This window comes from Xenia sp. Carnegie-2017, unplaced genomic scaffold, assembly GCF_021976095.1.
Source record: "Xenia sp. Carnegie-2017 unplaced genomic scaffold, XeniaSp_v1 HiC_scaffold_3, whole genome shotgun sequence".
Lineage (NCBI taxonomy): Eukaryota > Metazoa > Cnidaria > Anthozoa > Malacalcyonacea > Xeniidae > Xenia > Xenia sp. Carnegie-2017.
The window spans coordinates 8,566,465-8,580,606 of record NW_025813493.1 but is presented as its reverse complement, the minus strand read 5'-3'; the positions used below and the strand labels follow the sequence as shown (position 1 = coordinate 8,580,606).

The 14,142-nt window shown below is 33.1% G+C and overlaps 1 protein-coding gene and 1 long non-coding RNA gene across 3 annotated transcripts; both read right to left on the bottom strand.

Annotated features, from left to right (window-relative positions):
• Positions 1-289: 289 nt before the first annotated feature.
• On the bottom strand, positions 290-5,595 carry LOC124454746. Its single transcript, XM_047005511.1, has 2 exons — positions 4,201-5,595; positions 290-1,557 (listed from the first exon to the last, which is right to left on the bottom strand). The coding sequence occupies exons 1-2, from the start codon at positions 5,353-5,355 to the stop codon at positions 1,096-1,098; spliced, it is 1,617 nt and encodes a 538-aa protein (XP_046861467.1). The 5' UTR covers positions 5,356-5,595; the 3' UTR covers positions 290-1,095.
• Positions 5,596-11,641: 6,046 nt separating this feature from the next.
• LOC124454439 lies at positions 11,642-13,846 on the bottom strand. Of its 2 annotated transcripts, XR_006951452.1 has the most exons (3): positions 13,762-13,846; positions 12,122-12,168; positions 11,642-11,981 (listed from the first exon to the last, which is right to left on the bottom strand). It is a non-coding gene; the product is annotated as an uncharacterized LOC124454439 (long non-coding RNA). The 2 variants fall into 2 exon arrangements; XR_006951451.1 differs by having other exon boundaries at positions 11,642-12,168.
• Positions 13,847-14,142: the final 296 nt, after the last annotated feature.

Sequence of the window (14,142 nt, the reverse complement as noted above, 5' to 3'; positions counted from 1 at the left end):
TATCTCTGTCCTCAAATCCACATGACGATACGGCCAACAACAAAGAGCCAAATATCACGAGCGTCGGTATCCTTCGTATTACTGAATATCTCTCAATAATGATGATAATAATCCTCGCTCAAACTGTTCAGTGCTTATATACTGTCTGGAAGCTAGTTATAAGTATGACGTAATTTTCTTTTTATATATATGATACAGTTGCTATAATGACATTACATGACGTAATGTCATTTGGAAATAGTATATAATTATCTCAATAACGAAAAAGAGTGATAATTTACAAAGCATAGCAGCTGCATCACTTTTTATTGACATGAAATCACATTTGTTGTTTTTGAATTTAAACTTTACAGTGCAAGAGAGTTTATGAGAAATTCTAATATGCTATTGGATGCGTTCGTATTATCTATATCTAAATATTTATATGAACAAATGCTTAAAATGAAGCAAGAATATATCACTGGTATGTTAAAGCATAAAAGATCAATTTCTATACATATTGATTCAGCTAGGTGAAATGTGCAATTTATTTACAAAAATATGATTCAATTTTTGTGAGAATGAAAGGAGAGAAATATAATTAGGGTCATCAAAATCAAAGGAATCTGTTAACACATGACTTTCCCAATGTTTGTCTGGATTATTCTTAAATTTTCGTTGTTTAATCTGAAGCTCTGATGAGACAAAGAAAAACAAAGACCAGAAGTGGCTCGAGTACATCTATTGTAAAGAATTCAAACTCTTTTCAAAATCCCCGTTAATTGCGTCTACACAATAAAGGATGAAATACATTTAACAAAGAATATATTTGCCTCAAAAAAACAAGGACTTCGTGCATGTGAATATCAGCTTTAAATTATTGTTATGTGGTACTACTGATTTCATGTGGTTTTTCTTCAAAAATGTTTTTCCACAAATTTAAATAATACATATCTTCAAACGGATAAAAATGTCCATTAGTGCTTTCCAGTGATCGAAAGTTTTATGAATGATAATTATTGTTTGTGCAGTTCAAATAAATCAATTAGTGAAATTTTAGTGAAATTTATTTTGTAAAAATGTTGACGTGTTTAGAATATCGTTTTATATGAACTGTTAAGTGCAATGTCGCAAATCTTTCACGTCATCGGCTGTTGCAAAACGAAATTTATATATGTTAATGATGATGGGAGAGAAGTACAAAACTGTTGTCATCGTTATCAGACCATTTGCAAGCACATGGCGAGTCCAGTGTCTTTTCAAAATGTTCTTGATCTTGATGCCTTCTTGCCAAATCAGAATTCTTATTGAAAGACAAGCAAATATAAACTCCATTAAAAGACCAACAAATAATCGAAGCAAACTTGATCCATCAAAAGAATATGACTGGAACGTGTCCATGCGATAAAAGATCGTATATAACTGAGCAAGGATCAGCATTTCAAATTGAAATAGTATTTCTTGAATGTAGATGTCAGCTTCTAATCGTCTGTTATGTTTTTCACAATATGGTACGGGTGTTATCTTCCAACATTTTAAAAACCTTTCGAACAAATAGCTGCGATATTTGCGTGTCAGCTGAAATAAGAGATGAATAATGTTATAACACTAAACAAATACAATTCACATGAAAGTTTTTACATTCTACATACATATTGATTATTTTTGATAAGTGACAGTAATAGAATTTATCTGACAGTGGGCTAGATTATTACTCCAGGTACCCGTAGGTTATACGGAATATTAAATTCGCCTGTGTTTTTTCTATTTTTCTTCGGTGTCGTAAATTGGCAATTCAGCAGTAGCCCACTCGTTGCCTGTAACAAATATCCACCTTAACTATTCAGTATTGCTAAATTGATATATTAATAAATGTGACTTATCGAAATTTTGGCAACTACGATAATAACCCAAGATGCCAGGGGCGGATCTAGGGTATGTTAAATCAGTCACGCGACATATGTTTATAGTTCAAAAATTATTTATCAAATTTAATGATTACAATTTTTTTGATCGTTAAATTTTTGTTCTGTAATCTTTTCCTTTTCATCGTCAAAATTCTGTTTTATATATATAAACTTATACAAATACCACCTCAGTAAACAGATCATTAATTAAAAACATATCTTGAATTGTATTAACTGGCTGACATGATAAACGGGATGGCTCGACTGGTTCGACCGATAACGGAGTTCAAGAACGCTTATTTAAGCCATTTCATTGGTCAATAGCCAGATCAGTGGACGATCTGGAATAATCTCAACCGATAAGCGTGGTAGCCGGACCTATAAGGGAGTCCAAATGCTATCGTGTAATTGGTTTGTTTAAATTTTTGTCTTACTGTGATTGAATTGACCAATTTCGACTGATAGCCAACTGAACTAATATAGTCAAGCTCACAGTCTGAATTGAATGTTTGATCGTTTCATTCTAAATCTCTTAAGCATGATAGAAACTAAACTACAATCAGATGGAATTTATGGAAATCTTTTACAAATTCATATATTGACATGAATGCTGCTGTCCAAACTGTGAATTTTTTCAAGAGGGTGAAAAATTTATGGAAAAATTGTAAATGCTTGGCAAATTTCAGTCATTTATGTTCAAAAGAAAGCCAACATTGTTTTGAGTTTTGTCAGCAGAAATTTACATCTAAAATCGTAAGTAAAGGACAACCGAAGTTGTCTTTAATGTTTGACAGAAAAATCTTTGTTAATCTTTGACAGAAAAAAATTTTGAGTTTTTTCTCGAATGGTGTATTTCTTTGCACTGTATGTGGAGATTGGTAAAGGGTTACAATAAACTTGCATGGTTTGAAGTCTGAGCTTTTCTATATCTATGAACTGTCCCTTGTAGTACGAAATTTCTAACTTAACTCATTACATAGAGGTTTGAATGCGGGTCTCTAGGGGGGTCAATGCCTGACAACTTAGTAGAAATTTTTAAAGACTATGTCTGTTTTGGAATAGCATTATTGTAAAATAAATTTTACGTTAATAGAAAATGCTAATGAACCATATATTTGGCAAAACATTCAAGTATTGTCAACTTCATTTTTTTTTTGAAAAAAATGTAACAGAAAAGTGTTGATATTACACATTAACGATGCACACAAAATACATTTTGTATTGCTCTAAAACGCCGAAAACGGAATTTTCAAGGCTCTGAAATTCAAAATTTCTTAGGGAAAAAATGCCTCAGATCCCCCCCAGGTGCGGAGCGTCTCCGACGTTTTATGACTGATGTTTGAAAAATCCTAGATCCGCCTGCAAGACACATATAAAAATTTGATATAATCAAAATAAAAAATTTAACAAATTTTATTTCAAATTTTTGTCAAATTTTATATCAAATTTGATATAATCAATTGCTACAGGGTTAAAAATTCTCAAATACCAGCTTAATCAGCGATACATTCAAGGTCGGATAGTCATTTTTCCCTCATTGTGCTACACATAAATAGGTTTTGACAAGTTTTGAGCAACTGAATGACCTTTCTTCGTATGCGGAAAAAAGACAATGTTAAAATATGTCTTAGCAATGTTGTGATGTTTTGAAATTGACCTGTCGATTTCTTCTGCGTCTAAAATATAAAAGATCTCCTACATCGCGTGGAACTGTCTCATGCTCATCAGACTCCTTTTAATCTTTTGTATTTAAAACAATAGCCATAGAAAATCAATTTCTACTTAAGGTAAGTGGTAGTGTTAAGGTTCGGTTCTGACATTAAAAGTTAAAGTATTTTACTGCTGAGCATTTAGTATATTGAATTTCCTTTCGTATATTTATTAATTACTGAACACTTTCATCATTTGTGAGTACTGTTCTATTTACACTACTAGCTGCAGGTTAATGAAAGACGTACAACGTGAAATTTAAACACATTAACCTAACTATATATTGAGAAATGCATAACTTCCGAAATGTGTCACAGTCTGACAGAAAATCTGGTCTGATTTATGCAATCTTAATACACATGACATTAACATTTTGGGGTGCTTGCAAAATTTTTTGGATGGTTGTCGGAAATTCGCCTTTAACAAAATTAATGAATTTATCAGTGAGGTTTTTAAACGAGCTTCATTTTTTACATACAACGCTTTTATTCCTCTCTAAATCAATTAACACACTTTCCTTTTCTCGTCGCAAGCAAAACAATTTCGTTTTAGTTTAGTACGGTTGGTAAACATCATCGCAAACAAAATAGTATTTTGTACTCACCTTGGTAACATTATCGATAAGTCCTTGTAAAAAAGAAAACAGTATAAAGTACTCGAAATGTTTTACATCAGATTGCATGACACGATAAAGAGCAATGGGTACCACGTGATTAAAATACACCAAAATATATGATCGTGAAGGATTAACCTCGATGATATTTTTAAGAGGAACAAGCACTATGTATTTACTTATGGCCACTGGAATATTTCCTGTTAAAGGAACCATGGCGGCAACCAAGATCTTTGAAACGTCACTTGACTGATTATTAAACCAGGGGACAAAAAGTTCTCCATAAACAAAAGTGAACAGTGTAGCAGAACAAAAAATCAGTCCAATTGTTAACAACATATTTTTCCGAAGATTCCGAATTTTATTAACTTTTGACGATGCCTGATATGATGTATTACAAAGACAAGTAATGATGATGCCAATTAACATTACACCAGTTGAAATTAATCTTTTCCACCATCCAGTAATATAACCATCAACGATTATGTACAAGCATACCTTGTAAAGCACAGCAATAATACTCGTGATAACACAAATAATAAGATTGTTTATGTGAGCTTTTTCCCATCCCAACAGCAACACCATAGTGAAAGGGTACCATAAATTAAGGAAGAAGACTATGAATACTTCTCCTGTTAATCGTGATAGAAGAACAGAAGTTGTTGTTGAATAATTGGTTAAAAGGTGTTCAGTACCCACACATCGCTCGGTTGTAAGCTGGTTCAAATAAACAATTTGTCCACAAATCACAGTGATTAAGACGGCAAAGGAGAGTAAACAACTAGTTGTTTCAACAGATGAGCATAAGATTGAACATATTTTAAATTTCAATGATTCGTTTTCATCATTGGAATTTGATGTGGTGTTATCGTCATTAGAATCAGATGTAGCATTCCTTATATTAGAGTTTGACGTGGTGTTATCGTCATTAGAATCAGATGTAGCATTCCTTATATTGGAGTTTGACGTGGTGTTATCGTCGTTAGAATCCGATGTAGCATTCCCTATATTGGAGTATGATGTGATGTTCATATTTTCATTATCTTGCGAGGAACTCTGCTTATCACATTTACAATAAACACAACATTCAGCTATCCAAGAACATAAAGGCAGAACCCAAGAGTGTATTAACTGCTCCAATAACATTTTGCTTGTGAGGTTATTGAAGTTATGTTGTATGACATGAGCCCTTGAAGCAGTAATTCTGTGATCCAAGGTTAGGCAAAATGAACCATAGCTTCCAATTTAAATTTCATATCACCTTTCACGACAATTACATTGGCTTGAAAATATTTCTTACTAATCGATGGGTGGTAAAAGATTGATTATTGGATTCACGCAACATTGAATCAAATCTTTATAATCAAATCCAGCTTTACAATCAAATCCATTTATTAATGTTAGGTTTTATATCAGCCTGATGGCGTTGTTTTTAACCTTCAATATCAAATGAAATCTAGACATTTTTGATGATAATTAATAGAAAATTCCTTTCATTTTTAATGCTTTGCAATATTGTGTGCTGTATTTTATATTTAGTAACTATGCAGTTACCTGCTGTCAAAAATAAACCGAATTATTGGATCATCAGTCATCTGTGCATTCTTTCAAGTCAGCAGAAATGCCAACTATTGTCTCATTTATAATCGTTGTCAACTTACCTTTAATTGTAAACTTTACATGCATAGACAAGTTTTGTTCTGACAACAACGAATGTATTTCACCGTTTCAAAAACATTATTTTAGATTTTTGAGTTGCTTTTCTTACATTTTGATATTTCGTAGGAATTTGATGAGGTGTTTACTTAGTTGGAGTTCCATGTAGCGTTCTCATTCTTGTCGCTGGAAATCAATAAAGATTTGACAATTCTGCAAAGTCAATGTTGTTTGAAATTAATGCAGTTAACGTTTCCTTTATTTCAACATCTTGTGAGGAAGTATTATCTTATTAACAATCACAAGAAATACAAAATTCAGAAACAAAAGTACGAAAGATAATGCGCACTTTCCTTACCATTTTCGCATGATTTGGAATTTGTAGCGAATTAGTTATTCTACAATCGTTATATACTGCTCATTTGCGTGTTAGTATATAACGATTTAAGGCGTTTATATTAAACAATTTCAATAAATTCTTTTAAGTTTTGGCGCTATGTGATATTCTGTAATTGAATTTGTATTTAGCATTTTCTAGAATCACCTGCTGGTAAGAAAAAAGAAGTTCTTATTGGGTTGAGAATAAGTCATCTGTGCATTTTTTCACAAGCAATTAAGCCAATATTGAACTTTTAATCTTTAATTCTCATCAGTATGTATACTCAGACAACTTTTGTGTAGAAATTATTAAAAATACTTAACATCTTAAAAACATTTGAGGATATACGTCTAGGCAATGTTGCGTGCTCACTAAATTTGAACTGACTCAGAGATAAGCTTTTAAGACAGGGGATTTAAAATCGGGTTTGCCGTTAGATGTTTGTAATTGTAGAGGGTTCAGATTATAGCAGAGTTCTAAGAAGAAGAGCAATTTAACATCTGTTGAATGACGTATCGACAGCCTTAGCGGTAGTCCTGTAGTCATCAACATATTTTTAGTGATACACGTTTACAGTACATAAAAAATGCGTGCATCATGTGTGTATCGCGTGCAAAGTTTCTTGCTAGTTGCAAAAGAACAAAGTGGCGCGACATCCTTAGAAAATCTCACAAACGTTATTTGAAGAGCATAAACGTCGCACACACAACCAATATATTAAACTTTTCTTTATACTTCCGACTGATCAGACAATGTTGACATACCATGGTATTTTTTATAATCATCGTAGTTGCTATTTACTAATATTAATTTAAATGCAAACTTAACGCACATAGCAAATACTTCACTTTACTTTTTTGTCATTGTTGACTGACAATTAACACGTAGTTATTTATGGTTGTCATTTTTTACGTCCTGTTAAATCATCATCAACAAAAGAAAAATATATTTGTTCTGCATTTCAGTCTCCTTAACTTAGCACAGTAACTAGAGTGTTAGATGAACAATGCATATCTACAAACTGAGATGGACTAAACTAAAGCACAATGTATGAATTTTCTTGTATTATTTGAGCCAAGCCAGATATATAATTGATGTCAGTGTTATCATTCTTTGTAAAAGATTTTTTTAGTTGTTTAGTTTCAACTATTGTCAGTAAAACATGGAGCAAATATTGAGCTCAAAAGTACCGCTATGATTATAAAGCACTGCAAATTTTAAAACAACATTTAATGTAATAACCCCCTCCACCCAGATAATCTGGAATGTTATATAAATTCCTGTGCATACAATAGTGGGAGGGGTGTCCTCTTAAGCCTCAGACTGTATATACTCATATTTATAAAATCAAAAGGAGTTAAACACAAGTAAAATCAACATTTTAATGTCATTACATTTACAAAATCTTTTTGTAGCATCAGAATTGTTTTAGTTATTATTGTGTATTGTGTAGAGAATCAGTTGTTTTGTTGCAAGCCCAAAAAGTATTGCAATCCCAAATGGCTTTGCAATTATACTTACTTTTGATAACTTATTGCTCTAAAAATCGATAAAAACGACATCACAAGAGCAAAGTAATTTTTGAAAACAAAATAAGTGATATTTATTTGCTTTACATGATGTCTGTTCCAATTTGTTATTTTCTCTTCTTATCTCTCCGCTAATTTTAAATTCGAAATAACTTTGTAAAAATGTCCTTGGTTATGAATTTCTAAAGAATGAAAGTTAACCAATCAATGAATTGGAGTATTTTTTTTTCTTATATATAGCTAGTTTGATCCGTCCATGCCTTTCGTCAAAATAGGAAAATAACAGGATTTGTATATCAGAAAATATATCACAAGATATAAATCACACTATTTTATTACATTTCAAGTACTTGACATCAAAATTTGCAAACAAAAATGTTTTATTGTAAATGTAAAAATCTAATAACTTTGAATAGTTAGTTGCTCAGCTACGTTGTGCAGTTGGGGACTAGATAAATATAATCATTTCTAACTACGTCATACGGACGCCATGCTTTTAAGCCAAAGTAAATGTCAGCCAATATACTCATGAAATTAAATGCCAAAAGTATTTTTCATTAAATGCCAAAATTATTTTTCATTGCACTCATGAAATTAAATGCCATTCGCCAAAGACGTCATTATTGCATGTTGGAGGGATGGTCCAGAAACAATATTACACATATCTCTCCAAGTGGAAGAGATCCTGCGAAGAAAGACACATTAACTGCTTCAATGCAACGTTAGAACAAGGGATCGATTTCCTTGACCATTTATTTGAAAAAGGTATTCGTTACAGCACAATTAACACTGCAAGATCAGCTTTGTTACAACATCTCAACCACAGCAAAAGACGTCATCATTGCATGTTGAAGGGATGGTCCAGAAAACAATGCTACACATATCTCTCCAAGAGCAAGAGATTCTGCGAAGATAGACACATTAACTGCTTCAATACAACGTCAGAACAAGGGATCGATTTCCTCGCGCATTTGTTTGAAAAAGTTCTTCATTACAGTGCAATTAACACTGCAAGATCAGCTTTGTTGGTAATAATCGCAACCAATGATGGGACATCAATTGGAGAAAATGGGATGGTGCGACGATTTGTTAAAGGTGTGTTTGAAATTAAACCAGTGTCATCGAAATATAAAGAAATATGGGATGTTTGGAAAGTCTTAAACTACCTGAAATCAATTTCCCTGAACCAATATTATCACTCAAACAACTAACTTATAAACTGGTTATGTTGTTGGCACATATAACGGGACAAAGTTGTTAGACCATTTATAAGCTTGATATAAAAACTACCAGAAAAAATACGTCTTCACCATTGAAAATAAATGAAAACACACAAGACCGGGAACCCATCAGAAACCAATCAAACTAATAAAAGACACTGACAAGGATCTATGTATTATTTAGCATTTAGAATCACACATTTTGCGTACGGCCGAGATACGTGGAAGTAGCTCACAACTATTGATTAGCTTTATAAGACTACATAATCCAGCCTCCAAAGATACGGTTGCACGTTGGATTAAGGGAGTCTTCAGGCTGCTGGAATAAACTCGAAGACCTACACACCGCAGAGTAGCAGAGCAGCTGCAACCTTACATGGATTTGTGACGAGGACAAGGCTATCGGAAATAATGAACTCTGCGGGCTGGTCAAACGATGGCACCTTTGCAAAATAATACAAGCAAAGCTGTATTTGCACCAGAAAAGTTTCACTTAAGTTTCTCTTAGTTTCTCTCTAGCTTAGTTGTTATTCAAGAATATAGAATCGTTCCTGCTGATGACGAGTAAAAGTACAATCAAATTTTAACTTAAGATACATCTCCTTTAATTTTCAAATTATGCTTTACCTGTATGTACCTGTATGTCAAGTAATTATAAAAGCAGTATATTTATCACCTTTTGTATTATCGCTTAAATGATACAACACGGGCTTTCCGCCCTCAACCACAGTCCGCTCGACCTCGTGGGAGGTCACATTCCAGATAGGATCGGTCGCCTATTGCCGTTCGCCACCCTCGAGTACACCAGGCTCATAAAAATACCGCACCATATCATCCGATGGCAAGCGTTGCTCTTTGAAACCAACTGGACAAAGCGCCGGCGCAGCGGGTTTTGCCTTAACGCTCTTTTTTCGAATCGCAAGGGAGGGCTTATCGCACGTCAAACAAATAGCTTCATTATTGAGCGCTTCAACCACCTCAGGTAATCTTGACACCCATTCTTTGTTCCGAGTTCTGGGCTCAGACAGCTCGCGATGATACTGGTAACCGAACAATCGCTCCGCCAAAGTTCGGTTAAATCTTTCTACAAACACCTGATCCCTATGAACCCCGACCTTACTCCGTTGAATTGTGACATCATTTTTATCACACGCTTTTTGCACAGCCAGCGGAACTCCGAGCCAGAGTCGACTTGTAAAACTTTAGGCCATCGAAGAGGCCCACGGGCATAAATAGACTCTAAAGCCTTCCCACTAGAGGAAGAAAAGCCTTGGATGTAAAAAGTGCTGCTCGTTTAAAAAACTCACTAATAAAATTCATTGCTTTTGTTAAAAGTAACTCTCTCTTCAACCTCTCTGGTTATAAAGTAAATGGTTTGAACCCGGGAGTATCGTTATATGTTTGTAAATGATGATCGTCCAGGTTAATAAAGTCCTGATAAGGACTGTTTTTGATGTTGTTGACTGACCTCTCTGGTTATATTACAAAAGCTACTTTTAATTAACAATTATTGTATGAGGTTTAGAATCATATGAAACTATTCAGACATTACTCAGTTTCAGTGGCGTAACCAAAGGTGGGGCAGTAGCCGCCTCACCACACGCTTGGATGTATGTCTGTCGGAAAATTTTGGATTGTTGTCTGAATTTTAAATGGTCATTATTGATGCAAGCACCACAAAATTACTGATTTTAATGTCATGTGTATGAAGACTGTAGAAATCAGACCAGATTTTCTGTCAAACTGTGACACATTTGGGAAGTTATTCATTTCTCAATATATAGTTACGTTAATGTGTTTAAATTTCACGTTGTACGTCTTTCATTAACCTGCAGGTAGTAGTGTAAATAGAACAGTATTCACAAATGATGAAAGTGTTCAGTAATTAATAAATATACGGAAGGAAATTAAATATACTAAATGCTCAGCAGTAAAATACTTTAACTTTTTAAGTCAGAACCGAACCCTAACACTACCCCTTACCCTAACTAGAAATTGTTTTTCTATGGCTTTTGTTTTAAATACAAAAGATTAAAAGGAGTCTGATGAGCACAAGCAGTTCCACGTGATGTAGGAGATCTTTTATCTATTTTGATGCAGAATAACTTAACAGGTCAATTTCAAAGCATCACAACGTTGCTAAGACATATTTTAACATTGCCTTTTTTTTCCCACACGAAGAAAGTTCATTAAGCTGCTCAAAACGTGTCAAAAACCTTTTTGCGTAGCACAATGAGGGAAAATCAAATATCCAACCTTGCATGTATCGCCATCGATCGGGAACATGTTTCGTCTATTGCACTGAAGGAGCTTGAAAAACCATTTTTAAATGAAGGAACATGGAGAAAACTGTTTAACCAATAAGTGACAATTGTAATACCCGACAAAGTTTTCACTGAAAGTTTTTAGTTACAACTGCCTCTGCTTTGTTTTTTTTTTCAATTCTTCCCAAATTGCCGACTCTTTGGTTAATATAAAATGTTTAAAAAACGCAGAATAAACGAAAAACATAATTTTGGAGTTATAGTTACGATATTTCCATGGATTTCATGATAATTTGTAATTAAACGATTAAAATACATACGCTACAATAAAACTTATAAGACAATCACCACTTTTGCTTGCAAAATGAATTGTGGCCACGCTCGTTTGCTATAGTGAACTCGCTTGTTTGTTGGAAAATTTTACACTTCACACCCCCTCTAGAATGTCCAGTTACTCCACTGGTCAGTTTTTATTGCTTTTAAGAATAGTTCTTAAAGTTGATATCATGCCAAAGTCGAATTGAACAAAAATTATATTTCACAATTATAAATAGGGACAGTGTAGCCATTTCGGTGTTTTTTAGCGTTCTATTCTCAATAACAAACTTCGTAAGCATTTACTCGAGCCAAATGAATTTTCTTGCTTCTGCTTATAAGGAGTGAGACGATAGGGAGTGTTATAAATGTAGCACCAACACCGCGTTTCTGGACGATTAACATTTATCTACAAACATGTAAAGATAAATGATCGCACAACAATGCACAATTTCAGACTCTTGAACATAAATAAAGTCACGTAAATGTGAGTGACATTTGTTTTCCACATAACTTGCAGGGTGGAATTGAGCTTGAAGCTTGACTTACTTTACTTTGACGACGCTCTTTAAGCTGGTATTTGAGAATTTTTCACCCTGTAGCAATTGATTATATCAATTTAATATAAAATTTGATAAAAAAAAAATTGAAATAAAATTTCTTAATTTTTTTATATTGATTATATCAATTTTTTTATACGTGTCTTGGGTTATTATCGTAGTCCGTAATCATTCTGATGAAACATAATCGTAAACTTTGAAAACTTTGGTGTATTGTTGCCAAAATTTTGATAAGTCACACTTAATAATATAGCAATTTAGAAATACTGAATAGCTAAGGTGGATATTTGTTAGGGGCAACGAGTGGGCTACTGCGGAATTGCCAATTTACAACACCGAAGAAAAAAAAAACACAGGCGAATTTAAAATTCCGTATAACCTACGGGTACCTGGAGTATTGATCAAGCCAACTGTCAGATAAATTCTATTACTGTCACTTATCAAAAATAATCACTATGTATATAGAATGTAAAAACTTTCATGTGAATTGTATTTGTTTAGTTTTATGACATTATTCATCTCTTATTTCAGCTGACACGCTACTGTCGCAGCTATTTGTTCAAAAGGCTTATAAAATGTTTGAATATGACACCCGTACCATATTGTGAAAAACATAACAGACGATTAGAAGCTGACATCTATATTCAAGAAGTCCTATTTCAATTTGAAATGCTGATCCTTGCTCAGTTATATACGATGGTTTTTAGCATGGACACGTTTCAGTCATATTCTTTTGATGGATCAAGTTTGCTTCGATTATTTGTTGGTCTTTTAATGGAGTTTATATTTGTTTGTCTTTCAACAAGAATTCTGATTTGCCAAGAAGACATCAAGATCAAGCACATTTTGAAAAACACTGGATTCGCCATGTGCTTGCAAATGGTTTTATAATGATGACAACAGTTTTTTCCTTCTCTCCCATATACATTAACATATATAAATTTCGTTTTGCAACAGCCGAAGACTTGAAAGATTTGCGACATTGCACTTAACAGTTCATATAAAACGATATTCTAAACACGTCAACATTTTTACTAAATAAATTTCACTAACATTTCACTAATTGATATATTTGAACTGCACAAACAATAATTATTATCCATAAAACTTTCGATCACTGGAAAGCACTAATGGACATTTTTATCCGTTTGAAGACGAGTATAATTTAATTATGTGGAAAACATTTTTGAAGAAAAACTACCTGAAATCAGTAGTACCACATCGTGAGCATAACAATAGATTAAAGCTGATATTCACATGCACGAAGTCCTTGTTTTTTTGAGGCAAATATATTCTTTGTTAATTGTATTTCATCCTTTATCGTGTAGACGCAATTAACAATAATTATTATCCATAAAACTTTAGAGTTCAGTTGAGTCCAGTTCTGGACTATCCATACTTTTCTTTTGTCTCATCAGACATTTAGATTAAACAACCAAAATGTAATGATAGTCCAGACAAACATTGGGAACGTCATGTGTTAGCAGATTCCTTTGATTTTGATGACCCTTATTGTATTTCTCTCCTGTTATTCTCACAAAAACTGAGTCATATTTTTGTAAATAAATTGCACATTTCACCTAACTGTATCAGTATATATATAAATTTATCCTTTATGCTTTAACATACCGGTGACATATTCTTGTTTTAGTTTAATCATTTCTTCAAATAAATATTTAGATATAGATAATACAAACGCATCCATCAGCATTTTAGAAATTCTCCTGCACTCTCTTGCACTGTAAAATTTAAGTTCATAAACAATAAGTGTGATTTCATGTCAATAAAAAGTGATGCAGCTGCTATGCTTTGTAAATGATCACTCTTTTTCGTTATCCAGATAACTATAAACTGTTTCCAAATGACATTACGTCATGTAATGTAAATATAGCACCTATATCATATATATAAAAAGAAAATTACGTCATACTAATAAGAAGCTTCCAGACAGTATATAAGCACTGGACAGTTAGAGCAAAAATAATTATCATCATTATTGAGAGATACTCA

Excerpts from the sequence above, each read along its gene's own strand:
- LOC124454746 (XM_047005511.1), bottom strand. The coding sequence starts at position 5,355 with ATGTTATTGGAGCAGTTAATACACTCTTGGGTTCTGCCTTTATGTTCT. Across the intron at positions 1,558-4,200 it reads TTATCGATAATGTTACCAAG|CTGACACGCAAATATCGCAG; the intron begins GTGAGTACAAAA and ends CTCTTATTTCAG.